The sequence below is a fragment of the Pocillopora damicornis genome, chromosome 7 (assembly GCF_964200805.1).
Source record: "Pocillopora damicornis chromosome 7, jaPocDami1.2, whole genome shotgun sequence".
Lineage (NCBI taxonomy): Eukaryota > Metazoa > Cnidaria > Anthozoa > Scleractinia > Pocilloporidae > Pocillopora > Pocillopora damicornis.
Window position 1 is genome coordinate 1122225 of NC_142676.1, and position 22389 is coordinate 1144613.

The 22389-nt window shown below is 38.6% G+C and overlaps 4 protein-coding genes across 6 annotated transcripts; 3 read left to right on the top strand and 1 right to left on the bottom strand.

The window, feature by feature from the left end:
- Positions 1 to 284: 284 nt before the first annotated feature.
- Positions 285 to 1712, top strand: LOC113681421 (uncharacterized). Its single transcript, XM_027198512.2, has one exon. The coding sequence runs from the start codon at positions 346 to 348 to the stop codon at positions 1579 to 1581; it is 1236 nt and encodes a 411-aa protein (XP_027054313.2). The 5' UTR covers positions 285 to 345; the 3' UTR covers positions 1582 to 1712.
- A 172-nt stretch (positions 1713 to 1884) lies between these two features.
- On the bottom strand, positions 1885 to 9552 carry LOC113681420 (uncharacterized). Of its 2 annotated transcripts, XM_027198511.2 has the most exons (8): positions 9385 to 9552; positions 8339 to 9018; positions 6413 to 6476; positions 6000 to 6136; positions 5494 to 5556; positions 4079 to 4157; positions 2833 to 3953; positions 1885 to 2216 (listed from the first exon to the last, which is right to left on the bottom strand). In XM_027198511.2, exons 2-8 carry the CDS (start codon positions 8969 to 8971, stop codon positions 2088 to 2090), a joined length of 2226 nt encoding a protein of 741 aa, XP_027054312.2. In that variant the 5' UTR covers positions 8972 to 9018; positions 9385 to 9552; the 3' UTR covers positions 1885 to 2087. The 2 variants fall into 2 exon arrangements, with proteins under 2 accessions (XP_027054312.2, XP_089067726.1); XM_089211600.1 differs by lacking the exon at positions 9385 to 9552 and having other exon boundaries at positions 8339 to 9110.
- A 2571-nt stretch (positions 9553 to 12123) lies between these two features.
- LOC113681413 (transmembrane protein 26-like) lies at positions 12124 to 17954 on the top strand. Of its 2 annotated transcripts, none has more exons than XM_089211601.1 (5): positions 12124 to 12597; positions 14643 to 14790; positions 15494 to 15659; positions 15821 to 15963; positions 16781 to 17954. In XM_089211601.1, exons 1-5 carry the CDS (start codon positions 12404 to 12406, stop codon positions 17324 to 17326), a joined length of 1197 nt encoding a protein of 398 aa, XP_089067727.1. In that variant the 5' UTR covers positions 12124 to 12403; the 3' UTR covers positions 17327 to 17954. The 2 variants fall into 2 exon arrangements, with proteins under 2 accessions (XP_089067727.1, XP_089067728.1); XM_089211602.1 differs by having other exon boundaries at positions 12315 to 14201.
- A 1309-nt stretch (positions 17955 to 19263) lies between these two features.
- Positions 19264 to 22217, top strand: LOC113681401 (potassium voltage-gated channel subfamily A member 2). Its single transcript, XM_027198489.2, has 2 exons — positions 19264 to 19369; positions 20312 to 22217. The coding sequence occupies exon 2, from the start codon at positions 20361 to 20363 to the stop codon at positions 21669 to 21671; it is 1311 nt and encodes a 436-aa protein (XP_027054290.2). The 5' UTR covers positions 19264 to 19369; positions 20312 to 20360; the 3' UTR covers positions 21672 to 22217.
- Positions 22218 to 22389: the final 172 nt, after the last annotated feature.

The following is a 22389-nucleotide window of genomic DNA, read 5'->3' on the forward strand; positions in this document are numbered from 1 at the left end:
TTAACAACTCTTTCCGTGAACTGTCAAGGCACTTAACAAAAAACCGTGTCGCCAGTAGAGCTCAACTGTTCACCACAAAATATTCGGGCCCAAAGACTTTGAATTTGTGATCCAAGGTGAAGAAACTCCTTAAAGTCTAGCAGAAAATAAGCATAAGCTTTTCTACCGGTTTAAAAAAATCCGCCATTTTTATGTACATTCCTCGTTGCCATCCAAGTAAGCAAGGATCTCTGGGAAGGCATCAAATTGCGTGACAAGCTCGCATCGCGTGATCGTCACAAATCGTCTCTTTGACCTTCCACAAAGCAGAAACGTTACTACACGGAATCTTTAAGTCCTCTTTATATGATGGAGCAATGCCTTGACCAGAACCAGGAATTCGTGGATCTGATAACTTCGGAAAGATTATGTGGTGAGTCTTCGAACAGAAGTAGCCCTTCCTACGACGCAAGCGGTAGTTTCCTTGAGAAAACGAAGAACCTTTTTTGTTCTGGCGTGTTTTTGAAGGGCGTCGCTCATGCTGTGGGATTCTGGAATCCCAGAAAAGGATTAAGTGCTTTAATGGCAATAATCGTGTTATTTCTGGATGTTTATTATCTCTTTGAAGCCGTGTACTACGCTTTTCTTTGCGGCCATTTTGAAACTCCCCTCGATCAATGGATGTGTCCAAATGCTTCCCAAAACTCGTCATCAACTCATAACATACCCATACTTGCATTTCTGCATGGAGTTGAGTTGGTCAATATTTTATCCTTGGTTGCCTGCCTCGCTGTGCTGATGTCTAATACAGCTTTCTTCTGGTGTATGTGGAACACGAAACGTCACACTTCAAATTGCGTGACATTAGAAAATGCCTACTCCTCGGCAGGTCGGTCATTGTGGGTCCGCCTGAATTGCACCTTGCTTCTGTTTGGTTTCTCTCTCGTGATAATGATTGTTTGGTTTAATTTGACATTTAAAGGACTTTTTATCAATAACTTGTCAATCTCCCTGGGCATAATTCCCCGGTTGGCAACACTAACTAGTTGTTTTCTATTTTCTTTGATCACCAACGCAATGAAGGATTGCGTGACATCATGCCAAGCAGAAATCAGAAACTCTATCAACAGTAGCTTAGATGACATCATACGCATTCATAAACATCTTTGTGAACAGATCTTCTGTACTTCTGACTCCTTGAAGCCGTGGTTTGTGATTCACTGGTTTTTATTGGCAGTAACAGCAGTCATTTATGTAGCAGACATGGTGGAGTTTTTCCACAAAAATGCTACAGGGTGGTATGATTTCTATCAAGTCACTCTCATAAGTGCAATTTATTTATATGCCTTTGTCTACCCCAGCTACTGCGCTGCATTAGTGACTTCAAGATGCAATAAAATGCTCAAAGAACTTAACATAACTTCGAATGACGAATGGGATACAGGACACCCATTTCATAGCCGCACGCAACTGGCTCTGTTCATTCAATATGCACAGTACACTGACTGTGGCTTCCGAGCAGGCGAGGTCACTTTTGGCTCCAATTTTGCGTGGTTTTCAACACTTATTGCAATGTGTGGAGTTGGCGTGAAAGTTTTGTGATCATGTCACACCACAGATTCAAAGAGAAACGATATGAGGTCAAACTTATCCTCGTGAGCTAAACACGGAAGTGGATTCTTATTGTGTTAGTAATAGGAGTAACGATTGTTGCAAACGAGTCTTGCTTTATTTTTGATTCTCTGAATATTCCACGTGGAGAATATTATGGAATGGCCTCTCCCCCTCAAATTCTCAAAAAATAAGTTAGCTTTTGTTAGCAACATTCCCTCCCTCCCCCCCCCCGCCCACCCCAATGAGAGTCTCCGTCTCCAATATGTCCCTGCTTGAATCTATTGCATAAAGTTTTTTCATTTTTAGGCTTCTTTTTTCTTTAATTACCAATCAATAATCACGTATGAATCATAATACAAAATGTCCAAAATAAATAGCACGTACGAATATCTACAACTGATCAATGATTTGGATTAACTTTCACTCGCATGTATAAGGAACGGCTTTCAAATGAGTTAAATATATTTTTGCCAAGACCAAGTAAATGTAATACTCTAAATCGACAATGCCGTTCTGAGATTGACGATATGATTGTAAAGTTTTACAGCGGGACCCAATTTCAGGCTCATTCCTTTCATTAACATCTCTGGCGAAAGTGAGAGTAAAGCTTTACCATCGATCTCCTGCAAAATGGAAGAAAAAAATACAACTTAGTCACTGAATGAAAATGCAAGCTGTAGAATATTCCCAGCTTTCTTTTTCCCCTTTTTTTTTCTTAACCGTTTGTGGGAAACCAAGTTCATTCTAAGGCTATTTTTCAATTTCAAGGGAAAGGCCTTGAGAATGAGGTTCGTGGGAGGTTCGTGGGAAGTAATGTGCAAAATGAAAAAAATTGAACACCTTTCGACTTGTATTTTCAAAATATTATTTTTGCTGAGCGAGGCGGGGGGAGAGTTTATCAAGACGTCTTTACCATACTCATCACGAAAGTGCGCGGTTGTTCTCTAATTCAGGATAGATTCGTTTCAAAGAGAGTTGCAGACCCGGCAGAATATCTGCGAGGATCATTCTCGTCTTTATGAAGAACTGCGTTAAGATCAGTGGTGATCAATTCTGATTGGCTGATGCTAAATTGCAACCAATCAGAGGCACTATACGGACCTCTGGCCTGCGTGTTACCAGTTTCACTTTCGATATCTCCGAAAAATAGCTAAGAGAGGAAACTTTCCATGTTAAAAGGCAAACTTTTAACGGAACAGACGACATTAAAACTACCAAGTTCTTTGGTCAGATACAAACCTCCTCCAGAAAAAGTTCCGCTTTATCCTTACAGTCTGTTGCAGCAATAAAATCTCGCACGTTGTTTGCGTCCCATTTTGTCAACTCCTTATCGCAGATGGCATCAGTTTTTATATACTCCACCAGTGGGGGACTGAGTTCTGACCCATGACTCACTGAAACCACCTCCCTGGGTACCAATCTGGGCCTAACATATATGGACATGGGATTGAAGATGGCATCTTGTGTGCTTGGCGTTTGACTTGGCGCAGAATCAGGTGTACGGCAAACAGCTGGGTAATGGACTTTCTCTGAAGGGACAGTGGAAAATTTATCATCTGAAGCCATCGGAGAGTCAGTTCTCTCATCTTTTATCATTCGCAAGGGACCTACGTGAGCACCTGTTTTGTGATGTTGCGCGTACGTGTGTGTACGGCCGGGCAAATGAGGCTTTCCTTCACCGCCTAGAAGAGCACCGTTTACGTAAGGTGGATCTGTTTGCGATGTGTTCGTAAGCGTGACAGCTGCACTGCTACTGCTTGACTCGTAACCTGAAATAGCTCTTGCATTCGACGACGCATTGTCTTTGTACAAAGAGGGTTGTGATTGTGCAGGGTAAACGACCTTTCCCTTGCTAACGACACCGGTACACGCACCATGTGTCTCCTTTATGCAAGGCGTCGAGTGTGGAAACGGGTACGACATCGGCGTGCTTGTGCTTCCAACTGACACACAATCGTCGCTTTTATACTTTGACGGGTGCCCTTCAGGGCTTAAGTTTCCCCTCACCTGGTGGGAATGCTGAGAAGTTGCCGGTAAAAATGCATAGGCTGGCTCTCTTTTGTTCGTCTTATACACTGGGACTAGATAACCCGACCGAGGATGCCGAGGGATGCCAGACAAGTGCGATTGCGCCGTTGAATTTGAAAGGTACACAATACATCCGGGATCCAGAGCAACAGATGGTGACGACGTTTGTCCCTTGGCAGCGAAAGACGGGCTCGTCGTGACAACTGGTGTCGTCATGGACACTGCGGCTGGGGTGGACTTGCTCTGTGGCGTTTTCACGAAGAAGGCGTTTTCGTCTTCTCTTCGGTCCACCAAAGAGTAGCATTGTGTTATTTGAGGCACACTTTTTTCTCCTATTCAAAAGAAAATAACAATTATTTTAGTGCAATGTCTCCTGTCTCTTTTCGTTAATTCATCTGGCGCTAATTTGACTGTCTCTTCTCGAAAGTTTATCGTGTCCAGTTTATCGAGAGCTAACCTTTGACGCTTGTGCCCAGGTCTCCTTGATTGTGGTGCAATATTGTATTAGAATTGCTGGATGTTGAGGTCGTGCCAGGCTACAAAGATAAAAGAGGAAGAGTCAATCGATTTACTTTAACTTCTTCGCTGAAGTAAATGAGCAAATATGTTACCAATAACCACCAAGTTACAGTGCCTGCACAAAATACCTCAACGTTCGAATCTCTGCTGAAATGACGACAGTAACTGGATATCAAGGGGCGGAATTGGGGGGGGGGGGGGGGGAATCGCAAGCGTTTTTCATTTTAGTTCAGGTATGGTTAGTGCACTTCGCGCCTGCATGGGCCATGGATCCGAGCGCAAGTTACATTGCAGACCGAGAAAACGAGGCTTGTAAGAGGTGTATATATATATATATATATATATATGTATATATATAGGTATAGATGGGAAGTCTGTATTTCGAATTTTCCACAGTATAGTGCTCGATATATAGAAGTAGAGCGCGATATGTATTGAGCTAGGAAAAAAAACAAGGAGACTTCACTTTCATCCAGTGTAGTCTCTTTCTTTTTTCTATCTCAATACATATAAAATATATATATATATATATATATATATATATATATATATATATATATATATATTAATAGGAAGTCTGCAAGTCGATTTTCGCGTGGAACAGTGCTCAATACGTTGAAGCAGAGCAGAATAAATATTATGAGAGAAAAAAAGGACGCAAATACATTTCCCGACAAGCCTGTTTCGTGAATCGCTTCACTCTTCAGGGGTTTAATGAATTAGTTAATTATATTAAAGAGTGAAGCGATTCACGAAACAGGCTTGTCGGGAAATGTAGTTGCGTCCTTTTTTCCTCTCATAATATGTATATATGTATATATATATATATATATATAATATATAATATATATATATAATATATAATATATATAATATATTATATATATATATATATATATATATATATATATATATATATATATATATATATATAGCTAACTGCAGACAGTACTGTTTCGGCCTTCTGGGCCTCATCAGTGCAGTGCTGATGCTAGGATGGAGGTAAGGCCATATAGCCACCCCAAGTGATCTCACACATGTGGTCTCATCTAAGTCTCATCTCATCTATAAAATGTTCAGAGCACGCACCTTACGTAACACGAGTGCACTGTTTTATAAAAGATTAAAAAAAATTGTTCCTCGAGCATTGTTGAGTTATATAAGCACCTGGAAATTTTTAAGAACACTCGAGAAGTGCGAGAAGCACCGAGCCTTCGGCTCGTGCTTCTCCGCACTTCTTTCGTGTTCATAAAAATTCCCAAGTGTTTATATAATTTAACAATGCACTCGGTGCGTTTTTTTATTTCTTTAATATATGTTACTTCTGGTTAGCAGTAAATAATGTTGACTTACCTTGTTTTCTCTTTCAAAAATATTCTCCAGAGTTGTTGGTTTATCGACGCACATAAGTTTAGGCTACGATTCAAAATAGATAGTCTTTGTCACCCTTAATACGAGAGTGCAATCATAAAGATGCTAAAGGCCGTGGTAATTTGTGAAAGTTGAGCTGCATGTGCCAATTTCGAAAGCAGTCAAACTCATATTACCACAGTCCAAAGAGTGAAACATTTAATGACGTAGTTCTCCTAGTATTTGGCCAGTTCCTTACATTTTTTGGGTAATTTTTGAACTAGCGATCGGTTACATATTTATCTGATCAGAAACAAAACATTGCATCAACTGTTAGGTTTAATACTTGACTCGTGATAAATATTTCGAATTTCTGTATTCAAATTTTCAAAAAGGGCATCAGTATTTACTACAGTTTGATGCACTACAAAATATCGTTAATTCAACTATCTCTTCAAACAAATTAAAGGTGATCTTTTTTCTAGAGAAATTGTATTCAACAAACTCACCATTAGTCTTGTTTCATCATCTATAATTCCTGACTCTATCTTTCGTTTCCTCTCTTTCCGCACTCCTTCTACTGTCGGAAGTTTTTGAATGGTTACAGAACCATCAACTCTTTTAGGACTGTGTGCGGGTTTGGTTTCTGTAAATTTGGAAACAAGACCTCTTCAACACAATATCTCTCTACCATATCTGAAAAGCTCATACATCGTAAGAGGAGGATCGTTTTTGCGGAGTTGAATTGATCCGTTTTTCGAGAACATTTTCTACCCTGACAGCTATGGCATGGTGATGAAGGTCGCGAAAAATGGAAGTGTGTAAGAATATTGTTACCGCGTTCACGTAGTAATCGTTGTAATAATTGTAAATGAGGAATGGTGTCACTACACGGCATGGGAAAATTATCCAATCTGTTTACCTTTTTCCAGGCCTGTTTTGCTCTCATAATGCTGCACCTCATAATTCTCGTTAGCTGTCAGAGACTGCAACAAAAAATATTGAGGATAATCAGCAAGACTCGGCATAAATTCGCAAGTAATTAATGTTGGTAAGGATACTTTAATATACAATACATTGTCTGTGTTACTGGATCATTGATGATAAAAATTCGTTCAAAATTTTATAAATAATCAGAGCTAGTAATTAAATTGTTTAAGTATTGCATTTCTCCGCGGGCGCAGAGGTTTATCTATCTATCTTTATCTATCTATCGCGAGAGGTTTATCAAGTCGTTAACTTACTAGTAATCGGATAAAAAAAACGGACAAAGACATCGATTTGTCATAGTAAATTGCGCACTGACATAAACTATTTTTGTTTATGTAAATCTTTTTAGTTTGAAGTATTTTTGTGATTCGCACCCTCCACTTTAACATTTCTTCAGCATTTCCGAATGAAATATTTTAAAACTGTCCAGCCAAGTAGTTGGCCGTGTTGCAATTCCAATCCAGAAGTCCCTGGTTCGAGTCTCGAGCCAAACTTCTGTGAAGGCAACTTGTTTGTCTTCTGCAGTTGTCATGCTTTTTTCTCAGCATTTGTTTCATTCATTTACTCAGGTCTTCTAGCCTTTGTGTTATAAACACAGCCAAGAATAAATAAAGGTAACTTTTAAATTCTAAAATTTAAATTTCATCTAAACTCAGCCAAAAGTTAGTTGACAGTTAATAGTTTCTTTGTCTTTTTTTAAGTAAAATTTTACTCTGGAGCTCTAAATAAGAAATGTGAAATTTGACAGATGGCGAGTCAACGAGAGATTCCTCTTTTTTGGGAGGACAAAATCTTACTTCTTCAGTATTCTAAATTGGTTTAAAATCAAAAACAGAGCTAATCATCTCTGATCACGACTTCATCTAATATATCTTCGGAAGTGTTTGGATATCTTCGGAAGTGTTCGGATATCTTCGGAAGATTGAGGAAGTGAATGAAAAGCTTTGTAAAAATCAATTGATTTTTATAGCCAATCAGTGGTAAATGATTTTGGATGAATTATTTTTTCACAATGGTTGTCAAGCCCTCTATTTGATATGCTCTGATAACGTATTATTTCGCAATAGTTATCTTTGGTCTGAAGAAAATTTTACAAACAAAGGCAGTATGATCAAAGCATTTTCGACCAAAAGTTTGCGAGAAAACCGAGCCAAGTCAAGATTTCATTACATATAAGGTGATGTCTTGCCTGAGATAGTGAATTTAGCGTTCTTTGCACCTGTAAACAGGACAGCAAATAAGAAACTATTCGTTTTATCCAAACTTAAAGCAAACAATTACAGATATATTTTGGCCCGCCAGTGAAAAAAGGAGAGCGAAAGTTGAATTATTAGAAAAAGAATCACAGTCACTGTATTTCTATATCTTTTTAATTCAGTTATTTATTAGCTTAAAGGGGAAAAAATTAAATGAGTCGGTTTTTTTTTTCAGTTTCAATTTCCTTCTGCTTTTTCGACGGCTCGAATATCATATTTCGTATTCCGAAATTACTTTGCGGAAATATTTGCAATGGCCAAATTCAACTACATAATAAATTTCTATGGCAGTGTCATCTTCCCTAAAAGTTTCATTATCAGTTGAAAAGAAGTCTGTTAATTTGCGCGAAAGATTGAAGGCTGCCATTATGCCACAGGCGCATCTCGTCGCCCAAAAACTCATTACCTCGACTTTTCATGACGCGCACAGTTAGAACCCCTGTTTTTTTTCGCATAATTTTTCAAACCGCTTTATCATCTTTTCGAAACAAGGAACTGGTATGCAAATATTAACGAGCCTGTATTGATCTTTGTGTCTACATCGCACGAAAGTGTAAATAAACCTTGTGTGAGCGCTGTAACAAATTCAAAAACCGTCTTACCTTCGACGAGTTCTTAACTGCTATGCTAGTGCCGTGTTCTTTGATTTGTGCCGTGGAGACATTTGCTGTCTCTAACGCTTTCACGTTGTATAAGAACGACTGTTTCATTGTTCTGGCCTGTTCAGATTTAATAAACTGTATTTTGCTCGTAGAATCTCTTTTCTGGTCTGTACTGTGTCGCTGTTGAACGAACTCAGATCCAGGCGGGGACTTGTCATGAAGCGTGTCACCTTTTTCCTTAGCTTGAGGTTCTAATAGAGTTTGTCTGACTTTCTCCTCCAGTTTATGATTATTAGCAACTCCAGCTTTGCTTATCTCATTTGAATTTTCGGTATGCTCCTTGTTGTTTACATTTTGGTTGCCAGCTTCATGCAAAATCTTTTCCTCGTTGGCCTGCACTCGTAGATTCCCAACGCGCTGCCATATCGGCAACTTCTGATTCCGTCGCTCTTCGACCCATTTTTGTCGATCTAAACGACGTTGCTGTCTCCTCAGATCCCATTCTTGTGACATCTTCAATATATGCAACTCATTCTTTTGTTTTTTCGAACGAAACTCAACGTCTTTACCTCCTCGACTCTTGCTTGAAGTTTTCATGAAAACTTTCGGAGTCTTTTCTATTGGCTTGTTCATAGTTGAGTGTTTTTCACGAAAAGAGCGAAAACTTTCCTGACAAATCACTTACGAGAGATTGAAAAGTTAGTAGGACGAGAATAAATAAACAGGCGAGGAATAATACTGTTTCTCTTTGCGATTCAGTTTTCTAAATTATGCGCATATCAACTAGGTACGGAAGAAAATTTTGAATAATTGTCGTATCAAATGACGCCTTAAGCGCGGACTCATACAATAACTAATATATTCCTTTTTCTATAAAATATTCGCTTTGGTAATGATTTTACGACATGGATGAGTTAAAGCGCGTATGAAAAGTAGAAATTATATGGTAAAATTTCCCGGCGGAGTGAGATAATATGATTCTTGAAGCAAAGTATTTCACTGCGACATGCGCTTCGTTGAAACAAAAAGTTTTAGAAAATACTTACAATGATTAATGGTGTGTTCTTTGACAATTAGTGTAGTTTCTAAAAATGGAACTTTTCTTTCCTGAAGGGTTGAATAATCTCGGTTATGAAAAAGCCTTTGTCAATTTGATTTCGTCTCTGTTCAATGCAATAAACCATATGCAAATTTTCTGTTGAACTACAAGGCACATTGAAAGTAACCATCAGCTGCTTCATATATGCTAATGTGATTCGTTGTCGTGTCTGGCACCTGCCCAACTGTACAAGCAATTAGAATTCATAGAAAGAATATTTTTACCTCTCTACGAATATAACACACCCATGCATTCGAATCAATCAAAACATTTCACCAAAAGTTTACGATTTGATAACTTTGATTTAAATAAACATCTTCGTACTAAGATTAATGGAGTAGCGTTAATGAAAATCTTGATGTTTTCGAACTTGTTGATTTCAATCTGTGTCGCGCTCCAATCACTCGGACGCCAAATCTTTAAACACTTATTATTTCAAACATAATGATGGCAAAATTCAACGCCCACACTTGTCACTCAACACGCGTTTTCCAGAATTTTGGTTTTTGTAACCTGAAACCAAATCTGCGCGTAAGAAAGTCATTAAATAAGAATGAATTTGGTTTAAACTCGTTCTTCCTATTTGCCGGTGCCTCATTTTTTTTCTAGTGGCATTTTTATAGCTAATCTACTCCTAATTTGCGTGTAAAGCTAGACTGTCATAAAAAAGCGATTGAAAAGCTTAAATTTCATTTCAACAGCATCCGCATTTCTTCCCTAATTTTCCCGCAAGTTAAACTTGGGAGACTGTAACAAAAGAAATTTTGCACAGATTATCACCTCACTTGCCCCCAATTTCCCCTGCCTTTATTGACCTAGACAGAGATTGCTGACAGTGAAAATATTATGCCACATTTCACGGATCAAAAGCTTACCGCCAAGAGCATGCGCCAAAATCTATCTAAAAATAGATGGTGTATAAATTATCATCTCGTCTGTTATAGCTTGAAGTGATCTTAATATTGATGTTGTTTGAGGTAAATCAAATGCCAAAGACTATGTTTAAGTATTCTTTTTCAAGTAGTATCTAGTGCAAAAATTAGCCACGCAAGGACAACAAATGGAAAGTAAAACTTTTCCTTTATGGACCTGCTAAATGAATATGATCATTTTTTCTCTCAAGGAGAGGCGCTCTTTTGGTTTACAAAAGGCAAATCATAAATTATGAGCTATTGAAATAGAATATTGAACTTTATTGTAAACACTTTTTGTTTTGCCAATGTTGTTCTGTTTTTTTTTAAATAATAATAATAACTCGACCATGAATTTAAAAGAAACTATGTAGATGATTATTTTTAATAGGATATGGTTCTCATATTTTTGAGAAGTTGCGCTTATGGACGATAAGCAGTAAGCGCGATATTTTATGTCATGCATTTGAAAACGGGTGTGTGGGTAACCTGGAATTCTAGATCAGTTCTTACCTTTTACAGCTGGGGCCGGCTGATAATCCCGTTTTAGCAACTAATTTTCTCACTACACTTAAATTTGATCATGTACCACTAACTAGCTAGTCCTGGATAAAATGCTCGGTAAATGATTTACGTGCTTGTCGTATGGAACATAAAAAGCTCTTTTAGATTGAACACTAGTTCCCAACTCCTGACTCCGTCATAGTCGGACCAAAGCCTGGAAAAGAAAACTGTAGGGTTGTACAGAGATTGTTACATTTTTTGTTCTTAGTTTTTTAAATAAAAAGTGCCATCGAAATATGAGCTGCTAAAAGAATTTGTACTCTTCAGGAAACAAAAGGCTGCAAAGGAAAAAAAATGTCGTAGGAGCCGTGCTGAATAAAATTTCCGCCGATGTTCCACTTCCCAGAAATTAAAAAAAATTGACGTCGTTCTGCAAAGGATGGCTTGTGAGAGGAACAAAGGGTTTTGCCATGCTGATGTTATGGGTATTCCGAAACTCACTAAAATTTGCAGATTGACCTGTTTCAGGCTAGGGTTTTTTTCTGCTTATTTTCTTTTTCCTTTTACACTTATGTTTTGCCCACGTTAAGCTGAAGGTCACAATGGACGTTAAGCAAAAAGAGCCGAGGAATTCCTTGACGCGCACCTTTGATGCCGTTGACTTTTCGTGCATCTAGCGGACTCTATTTTTGCCAGTTCTCTTTGCCTCTCTCTGGGTGATGTTCGTCTTGTCCACTACGCCTACGTGCATAGCCTAGCAATGAGAAAACCTGAAAACTTCAAAAAGTCGCACACGGGTTCTCTTTGTGGATATGTCAGTAGACTTTCTTCCGCTTTTTTTCCGTTATGCCTCAAACTAAAACCATGAGCATTACAATGAACCGCTGCAACTGAGATACTAAACAGAAAGTAGTAAGGCAAACAAAAACGAATGTAAATCGGGCCGGTGTCGGATGAATTTCGGCATGACGTCATATTCGTACCTTGACGTTACTGTCGACACTTAGATAACGTCAGTGTTGAGAAGCTGGCCAATAGACTGAATTTTTGCTTGATGCTCGATGCTGTGGTTTCATTTATCAAAACATTAAATAAAAAACATCAACGGTGCATCATTAAGGATTAGACAGACTTCAAGAGGTCGACATCCGTATGATTCACGGAAAATGATAAAAACCACGGGCGTTTCCAGGGTTAATAAGGTGCGATGGCGTTACAATGACAGGACGTCACGTGTGCACTCACTGTGCGTAACTAACGATGAAATCCATCACACAAAAGAGGTTCAGAAGAACAATAGACACAAAAGATCTTGTCTTCATCGGAATGTCTAGCGCTCTTTTGTTCTGAGAAATTACAAAGTCACTTCGATGCCGACAGGTCTGTCAATCAAGCACGGGTTTGACAAACTATCAAACACCTTTCAAGGGGCGAAACCATGGAATCATCGCGGTCAAACATCACAACATGTAAATCACGCGAGATTACTCACGCAGTACCACATACCGAAGGATTGTGTTTCTAAGGAACTCATCTCGCCATTAATGTGCCATGGTTTTCTTTACCTTCTTTAGCGGAATCTTCACCCGGGTTATGTTTCTTGTGCACGGAGTAGTAAGCGTGTATCTTGTGGTTCTTTACAAGAATAACGACACAATCTACTGGTGGCTATGTACTGGACTGTTTTTACTTTTGATTGAATCGTTTTACACCATCGTCATCCGGAAAGGCAAAGAATATAAATAGTAAGTAGAATATCTGTGATGATTTTCATAGCGTGGCTTCTCTCTTTCTCTTATTTTCTCGATTCTTTGCAAATGAGTGATCGCAATGTGGTATGTTTGTTTTAATACGAAACCACGCCAAACTAAAACCCGAGTACGCTTAGACATACTGATGTTTGCATTTACTCAATTGCATATGAATTTAAATTTAGATTAACTCGCTTTATACTTAATAATTTGACTTGGTTGTTGATGAATCTTTTTCAAGTGGCACTCTAATATCTGGAAACCTTGCTCTATCGAGATCAGATCAGCAAATAGCGACTCTCTCATATTAAAAACTATTTCAGAGCAATCAGTTGTGCGAGAATATTATTAGCTTATAGACATCCTGTGGATTTAAGGGTTATCATCCATAACGCATTATTACACTGTGGTTGTGAAAGCGAAGAACTGGTTGTTAATTACCACTTAATCAAAACTTCGGGCTTCTGTTTTCTGATTCCATGTTTTTTTTTTAATCGCAATCGAAAATAAGTGCTTTGTTGAACAGCTGTGTGAAATTGTTCCTTGGTTTAACAAAGACGATCGTACACCAAATTAAGACTAGTGGCACCGCTTCGATAAATTATTCGCTTTGAATACGTCATCAGGGTTAGGAAAGTCAAATGTGTGTTTGGATACGATCAGTTTTTGATGAGAAATATATACGAACAATATCCTTCTGTTAGCGATGGATAGCTGCGGTTTGTTTGGCAGTTTTAAGTACTGATTGAGTTAGCCGAGGGATAAATGAAAAACCATTGAAATGATACTGACTGGGTTATAACAAAAGATAAACACATTGCAGTCCGATATCTTTGCACGAAGTACTTTCTTCAATATCGCGATTTTTTAGGTTCACCTAGTAAGAAAATGTTCTCATTCGAGGCTCGCTGATCATAAATTTAGGCCGAAATTGAGACAACAACTCTTGCACGAGTTAGCCGGAAAATTTGCACCAGTTGTAATTAACTGATGGTTGTTCAAACAAGCTTTCTTAGACGGAAATCTGCCGATCTGGTAATTGGATAGCAATGGGTCACAAGTTCAAATGTAGGGACATTTCTTTTCGTACGATGCATCCAAAAATGCCTTTAAAACATACCGTCTTTGCAATAATTCAAAATCAAGGCGCGTAAAGGCCATAGACACAATTGTGTTGTGTTTCGCAATCTCGTCCAAATTTCAATTGAACTGGGTCGGCATCTCAAACGTTTCGAAATCATTTTGACATATCCTAGGCTTCGCACGCAAATTATTGATGCAAATTGTTCGTTGCTTCAACATTAATTTATTTTTAGTTTCACGAACTTAATGAAAAGTCGCTGTGAGTCCTGTATTCATTTTTTTTTACACATAAAACGGGTAGAATTATAAATTTGAAACTGCTATTTGAAGACGTCTAAATATCGTCGGACGTTGACGTTCAGATACAGCGACATTTGTCCTAATATTTTAGTTCTGCATCACTTCCAAACTGCATTACTACTCAAGCTACAGAGGGTATCATTTTCCCTCAGTCTGTATGCTTAAATCGGATGAAGCCTCTACATCTGTTTACATCAGGGAGATTGCTTAACAAGGTATTCATGGGCGTAACCTAACTAGAGAGTGGGGGGGGGGGGGGCATTTGACCCTTAGCCTTGTTCTTTCATTGCTATTTTTATCATCATTATTATTGTTACCACTATTGACAGTTATATTGCAGTTATTATTGTGTGGTAAAAAGTCTTTTAAATTTGATTCAAACATTTTATCTGGAAGCGCTCGTTGTCGCTGAATGACGTCGATATATTAATTTTATTAATTTAATTAACATCTCTTGCCTGGCACGGGGTAATGAAATAGATATATTTTTTTGGGGGAGGACAGGGTCAGGCTTTAAAGGCGTCAGCGGCACACCTCAGCAAAACCATCCTTAATTGTCCCATCCCCTAACAAAAAGCTATTGTAGGTAGGACCTCAAAGGTGAAAATCCCGCCTAAGCAGCAACATATGAAATTAATTTTGTACTCTTTTTCTAGTTTTTGGCCAAGCAGCTTTCTATACATGTTGACCGTGATACCTGCCATCTGGGTGGCTGAGTTAGCGATATTGAATGAGAAGCTCGAATCAGGTCAAAAAAACTGCACGTTAACTGCAGAACAGAATTACGATAAATTTGGTGGATTGGTATGTACCCTTTAGTTTCATTGTACGCCTTTGTAAAACACCTTTCAATTTTTTGGAAGGTGAAACTCTGTTTGTTTTTGTTAGTTTGTTTTGCTTACCGTGTAATATTTGTCCCATCTGGTTTATTCCACATTGTGTAAATCGTTGATAAACCTTATTTCTTAAGGGCACCTGACTTCAGAGCTGTCCTTGCTCCTTTGAAGGAGAATTACATAAAAATATTCAAAACTTTATGAAAACCAAACCAAATGTCATCTTATGATCGTTCAGTCTGATCGTGCGGGTGAGAGTAGTCCCTGAGAAGGACTGGTGTCGGTATTGACAACGGACGATCAGGCGACCTGAGAGTAACAGGTCGAAAGCGCTATGAGTCTACTGATCTTTTACTTCCAGTGCTCATCCGCAGTTTTTGAGGCAGGAAGTGACAAGGCGTATTGGCCCTTGTCGTGAAGTCCTAAGGTTACCCGTGACGTCATGTTTTTTAGTTCTAAAACAGATGATAGGTATTTAAAAAGAGTGTGATGTTGTCTCGAATATGGCGTTGTATGTGCGTTTATACCTAACGGTACTTTGCTGGGATCGAGTGCAAGCTCATAATACAGTAGCTTAGAATCTCGTGGGTTTTCATTGACTTCAAAGCGCAAACGAAACCTCCTACTGCACAGGCTCTTCTGTATATGACTGAACTGTATTTGTTCACCAGATAACAGTCAGGACAGACTCTGGTCAGCTGGCGCAGAAGTTTTCCAAACTCGGTCTGATCCTATTAATCATTGTGGGCCGCTGGTTGCTTCCCAGAGGAGAACTAACACGTGATCAGCTTTCTTCGCTCTTATTAGTTTATGTGGCAAATGCCGCGGATATCATGGGTAAATTACAATTTTATGATTATTGTTATGACTTTGAGTTTGAAGCCTTTTGTGTTTAATTTTGTTTTCTGCGTAAAAGCTTGCCATCTGAGATTCGTTATAAGCTAAAAGGAAAGGAAATTTAGAATTGTCTTAAACCTACTTTCTTAATTTTACCACAGAATTGTTTGAAGTTTTTGACCAAGAGCCAGATCTGTGGTGTATACACGGAGTAGCCTTGGCTGTTCTGGCCACATATACTTGGTCGTTCTTGCAGTTTACTCTCGTGTTCACTGCCACAGCAGAGACTGTTCCCGACACAAAGGTACGTCACTTACGCTCTGTATTGGATTCTTCTTGAGCCAATCATTTGTCAGATTTTTTCATCGCATTGCTTATTCATCACTGACTGTTCAGGAACAAGACTGAATCATAAAGTTTCCTTGAGATGACGTGGTTTATAGGTTGGTTTGTAGGGTCCCTCTGACTGTTTTTTTTTTTATTGTGTGTGCGAAATTCGAAATCAACCACCAATCAGATCAGGTAATTTGTAAGTGTGGACTTTATGTGCAGGGAAAAAGGGAAGAAAAAAGGGAAGAAAAAAACCAAGTTCAATGTACTATGTTTGCTTTAGACTTACGAGCCCCTATTGCTTATTACTGTCCGAGAGTACCTCAATTTCTGTAGCATATTTACCCCTCTCTAATGTACTGTGATTTCGAGGAGTCGAAAACTGAAGATTCCAGAACAATAGCTCGACAAATGTTATTTCAACAAGGAGTCGAGCATATGGCGACCGTGTAAGACCTTACATATGTAATGAGAACGACACCTCCCTCCTGGGTTGGATATCGCAGTTTATTCTTTCTCCCCTCCCCCCCCTCCCCCCCTCCGCCTACCCGCCTTTTAAGGATTTCACAAAATTTCCACTAACAGTCTTGAAGCACTCGCAGACAGTCACATAAGCCTCATTTCCCTCCAGGACAGCAAACTCTTGGGGGGTAAGAAGGAAAGGGGGAGGGTGGGTACTGTCAAAGCATAATATCTTGCCAAATTGCATAATACCATAACTTAACCAGGGCCTAATCTGAGATCTGTAAAAAAGAAACATTAACAATCTTTTATTTTCTTTTTTTTCTTAGCCACCAGCCCTAGAGGAAAATAAGACAGACCGATCGGGTGACGATCATACAAAGTTACCAAAGTACATCAAGAAACTCATAAAACAGAAGCAAAAAGATGAACTGGCTAAAATTGAAAAGAACACAGATTTGCGCGCAGCTGTTGACCAAATGAGACAACTCAAAGCTTATAAAGATCGCGGAAGACAGGCAAGATTCTCCATTCACGACACAGCATTAGAGGTTGTACAAGTGCAAAGAGAAGTCCGACGTGAGGAAGAAATCCTCGAGAAGCAGATAAAACAAAGACAGAAACTTAAACTCCACGGTGACTTGTATTCAATTTTGACTTTAATGTTGATGCAGGATGGACCATTTCTTATCGTGCGGCTTGTCTTGATAATTGCTTATAAAGTGGACGCCTTGTTACATATCTTCTTCACCGGCAAGAACGCAATGGCACTAGCTTTGCTCATTTACAGGCTTGTTATTTTGGTGATGGAATCGAGTGAAGACGAAGAAGAAATTGATAAAGATAGTGAGTTTTATGAGTTGTCAAAGGCATAGATGTGAAGTTTCATTTTCCAAGTTTTTTAAATAACTTCCAGGAAATGCGAAATCATGCCGAAACTAATGGTTCATTGGCCTTTGCGGCAAGATGTTTTCATCGTCACTTGGCGATGACTTTACACTAACCGTAAATGATTTGAAAAAGTTTTGACGCAGCAGAGGTATTACGACTTCGTTCAATGCCGAGCCATTTCAGAACAGGACAAGAATTGGGAAACGTTTGTTCTTTGGGCGTGGCTGCCTCTTGCAATTGCACGCACCACTATTTCATGTATTCAGTTTTTTTACTGAGGAATGGCCGACCAAAATTAAAACTTTCCGTGTAGCTTGCTACGCGTTATTCCTCAGTCCGTGGAACAGTCCAGTAGTCTATCCGTAGCTTCACGAGTCCGTTTATCAGTTTGGCATCTGTTTACGTCTGTTTTATCAAGTTAATTACGTTTCTCTGGCTCTTCCCTTCCCGATCAGACAAACTGATAATGTTCTCAAAATTTAGATAAGTTACTCTCAATTGCCGTAGCGACTCACTATTTATTACACTGCAGTGCAAGGTTGGTAATATGTGATAGTTGCTGTTTATTTCCCGAAAGAAGAGAGTAAAGCAAGTGGGTCAAAGTCTCAAAAACTGGGCCTTTTATTTTTTACACAACTAGTGTAACTTTGTATATTTAAATGTATTTATTTATCAGCAACTTATCAGTAGATTTTAGAGCTTTAAAAACATTTGTATAACTTACTTTCTCCATAGATTCGAATACTGAAAAATTCTTAGAGTTGTAAATAAACTTGTTTTTTTTATCAGAAAAAATAAGATGAAGAAAAAAAGGAACACACCTTTGTCAAATATCGGACCTCGACTTAGAGGCTTCCTTCCTTTCCAATCGCTCTGACGAAGGGCTAACGCTCGAAACGTCAGCTTTTTTACCCTTTACGGTGGCCAATTTACGCTTTCAACTCAGTTGTTAACACTGAATTACCTGCTATACTCTCCCAACGACGCAGTGCCACAGTTTCTTTAGAAACTTACCCCCCTTTATTCCTTTCAGGACCGACCTGTTTCAATGAATACGGTTCCAAATTAAATACGGGAAACTTGATAACAGGGCACGAGTCAACTCGATTAGGAACTCGACGTGGTCGCGAGCGGGGAGGAGGGGAGAGTCGCAATTTTTTCCAACTGTTTGCAGTCTCAAGCTGTACAGGAAGTATAAACGGGGATGATAATTATGGCACTCAGCCAAGGATGATGCACGTTTTTAAACACATGAGCCCTGAAGAGCACTTGCGTTTAATGCGTATCAGAGACAGACTCGAGCACACTCAAATTCGGTGTGCACAAGAGAACACGACCTGAATCTTTCTAATCTAATCCCCTTAGAGGTCTCAATGGGGTTCACCGTTAGACGTAACACGGCAAAAAATTAGCCGTTCAGCGTTGAAACTAACCAATTTTAACTGGAAGTCCTAAAAAAAATGTTTTATATTAAAAATTTTATTTAAACGGCAACGGAAAGATATTAACCATTAGCCGTAAAATGGCCAGAATTTTTTTAACCGTTCGCCGTTAAGAGACACCTCCCCATTCAATGCTTCCCATTAGGAAATGTATTGACAAAATCGAATGATCGCAAAGCTGCAATTTTTTTTCCCAAGATTTGAGAAAATCTTTTGGCTTCATTTTTAAAGAAAATGTCATTTAACAGGGGATCTTCCAAAGACCTGTCGGAAATCAAGGGATTGATTGAAATACTCAACATTGATATTTTTGCAAAATGACTGATTTTGGAGGAAAAACTCGTAACTGTTCGGGGTATCACATCTTGCTGGATCTCAAACAAGCCGACGTTTTTTGACAGCTGGGACAAATTAGAAACTAGGAATGACGTCAATAAACCATTAAAAATATTTGTATTCAAATTTAGGCGTCCATATTTCGAAAAACTTAATTCAGCGTCAATATTCTCGAAAACAATTTGTCAAAAGTGGTCATTGCAATATATGAAAACGCCTTTAAACTCGACAGCACTCCATAACATCCAGGTCAGTTTCTTTGATAGCTTCTGTCAAATAGATCAAGCTAACTAACTTGCTTATTTCATGCTTTTGGTTTTGTATAATTTTTCCAACGTAAGTTTGCACCTGTCTTTAACCCAAACTAAACCCGGAATTATTATTATCGCTCAAAGTTTCAAATGTTTCCATGTTTTCTTTTGGTATCTCATTATCTCTTACAAACCTTTTAAGACTGGTTTTTGGCATTCGTGCGATCTTTCCGTTATAAATAGTTAAGACAAAGTGTGATAAAGTTTTTTTACGACAAACCCAAACTTTAATCACAAGCTCATTTGCAATAGCATCTGTTGAAAAAAAACCAGCTAGCATTTAAAAAGGAAAATAAGCTTTCTAAGTAAATTTTAAACTATAACAAATACGTCTGTTTATTAGAAAAGAAAGATTGTTTCGGCTCCTAATAAAAGATACGCATGTAAATTCAAGAGGTTGTTAAAATTTTTGAATACAACACCTCCTGTGTTGTTTGATTGTCCCTTTCCATTGTTTCGTTTTATTTACCGTCATAACACATAACGTGCAGCAATCGTTTGACGCCTTGAGTTTTATTGTCGTTAATCGCCTCAGTGTAGCTGTTCAGGCAAAAAACTTCAGCAATTAAAGGACAATTTTGCGTTATCCTTTTTAACAATCTTACAACTTGTTCGCGTTGATTTCACCGAAAGGTATCAATCAAAAGCAACGCGGGGGTTGTTCTCTTGATATACAAAAAAAGCTAAATACAAACAACAACATGAATAATTCACACAGTCGCTGGAGAGCGGCGAAGCAGAATATTGGAACTCTTAATGAGAGCATATCGGCGCTCAACCAACTTTTATACTCAGTAGGAGGCAGACCATTTTGAAAACATATCGCCCAGACGTCGCAATGTAGTGGTTTCTCACGCTAAAACTAAACGCTCTTTCACAGAACAAATCAGCAATTGAGATGTGATTGTGATAAGCTTGGCCCGTCTGATATGTTGTCATATATAAATAAGTTGTCCACCACATCAGACACAGCGGAGATGAAATCTGCTCTAAGGGCTACCAATGACTTCAGGGTCAAGCCAAAATTGTACAGTAAAAACTATAACCGACGGGCGAGTTGCCCACCAGAAGCGCTCAGCTCATTGGGAGATTCTACACCAGAGGACAGAAGACTGTATGACACACGAGTGAAGATAAACATCAGTGGAAAAAAGTATGAAACTCTTTATTCAACATTGGCGAAATTTCCGAACACCCTTCTTGGAAATCCCGCTAAAAGACAGCAATACTTTGATCAAACGAGACAAGAATATTTTTTTAATCGGAATCGCAATGCTTTTGATGCAATCCTGTTTTATTACCAATCGAATGGTCTCCTCACGCGACCGAATAACATCAGATTACAAGAATTTTGCGACGAGCTAAAATTTTTTCAAATCGAGGAAGAAATTGTCAGTGAATTCAAACGAGACGAGTGTGGGATCGAAGATGAAGATGATGATGAAGAAGTCGTTCTGCCATCAAATGTTATATTAGCGAAGCTTTGGCTGTGGTTTGAGTATCCCAAGTGCTCCAAAGTTGCTAAACTTTTTGCGGTTTTCTCCGTTACTTTCATCGTAATTTCTATCTACGTTCTATGCGCTGAGACACATTTTAGAGGATCCACAGACTCATCTAAATACAAGGAGGAACCCCCCACATCAATGCGCATTTTGGAAAAAGTTTGCATTTCTTGGTTCACTTTAGAATTTATCCTGCGATTGATTTCATGTCCAAACAAATTGCGATTCATCCTCGACATCTTGAATTTGATAGACCTAGCCGCTATTCTGCCATACTACTACTTCGAGCTCTCTTTGAGTGAATCTAAAACTGACAAAAATATCGACGCCATAAGACTTTTAAGAGTTCCCAGGTTGTTAAAACTAACCCGACATCTGGAAGAGCTCAGAGTTCTCGCCAAAACAGTGCGCTCCACTTGGCGAGAACTTGTCATGATCTTGTTTTTTATTCTCATAACTACCGCTATTTTTTCTGGGTGGACATTTTACGTAGAATATGAGGAGCAAAAGGAGTCGTTTTCCAGTATCCCTGCTACAGCTTGGTTTGTGATAGTTTCGATAACAAATGTCGGATACGGGGATATGATTCCAAAGACTCTAATGGGGAAGCTGCTCGGTGCTATCTGCACTATAGCAGGTGTGTTGGTAATAGCATTACCTGGTACTGTAATCGTCACGAAATTTCGTCTATATTACGAGAAAAAAAAGAGGAAAAAATTAGCCAGTTACAAATTTTAGTGTCATTTGCTTCAAGGTACGAATCATTGTGAATTACACGCAGCGCTCTAGCGTTCATCATCAAAGTGCGTGGGTTGTCACTAATAAAAGGACGCGCAGAATAATTATGAATAAAGAAAAACGTGTTAAGTATAACTGGAGCTCGTAATTAGACAAAGAAAAAATATCTCATGTTTTTTCGATGGCATCAGAACTTCGAAATATTATCTTTTCATAACAAGTTGCAAGTAGACATCAATTTTTGGCTTGTATTACACCGGAACGTTTTACAGATTAAAAAATCAACCAACAGCTTTCCTCTTAATAGATTACAAAAAATCCGCTATCTTAAGACATTTCATAGCTTGGCTTTTCCATTTGGTCGAATCTTTCAGACTAATTCGCTATGAAGTTATACCGATAATTTGCTTGAAGTGAAACTGGATACGTAGCGAATTGCGCTTTTTTTTCTGCCGTATGAAGCAAACAGACAAATGAAGTTTATATTTCGGCTCACATAATGTAAAAAAATATCATATGTAAATAAACTCAATCGTCTTTGTTTTATTCAAATTTTCCGCTTGCTCTTTGTGATTGGTTGAACCATTGCAGCTGGAGAAGCTAGAAGACCGGCAAAGACTCCACCCACCCCACCCTTCCTCTTCCTAATTTTCCTGAAAATAGTCACCCATGACCACAGCTTACTAAACTGACAGATGAAACAGAAGAAGACATGACA

Excerpts from the sequence above, each read along its gene's own strand:
- LOC113681421 (XM_027198512.2), top strand. The coding sequence starts at position 346 with ATGATGGAGCAATGCCTTGACCAGAACCAGGAATTCGTGGATCTGATA.
- LOC113681420 (XM_027198511.2), bottom strand. The coding sequence starts at position 8,971 with ATGAACAAGCCAATAGAAAAGACTCCGAAAGTTTTCATGAAAACTTCA. Across the intron at positions 5,557-5,999 it reads ATGATGAAACAAGACTAATG|CCTAAACTTATGTGCGTCGA; the intron begins GTGAGTTTGTTG and ends TTTGAATCGTAG. Across the intron at positions 3,954-4,078 it reads CCTGGGCACAAGCGTCAAAG|GAGAAAAAAGTGTGCCTCAA; the intron begins GTTAGCTCTCGA and ends TCTTTTGAATAG.
- LOC113681413 (XM_089211601.1), top strand. The coding sequence starts at position 12,404 with ATGGTTTTCTTTACCTTCTTTAGCGGAATCTTCACCCGGGTTATGTTT. Across the intron at positions 14,791-15,493 it reads ACGATAAATTTGGTGGATTG|ATAACAGTCAGGACAGACTC; the intron begins GTATGTACCCTT and ends TTTGTTCACCAG. Across the intron at positions 15,964-16,780 it reads AGACTGTTCCCGACACAAAG|CCACCAGCCCTAGAGGAAAA; the intron begins GTACGTCACTTA and ends TTTTTTTCTTAG.
- LOC113681401 (XM_027198489.2), top strand. The coding sequence starts at position 20,361 with ATGTTGTCATATATAAATAAGTTGTCCACCACATCAGACACAGCGGAG.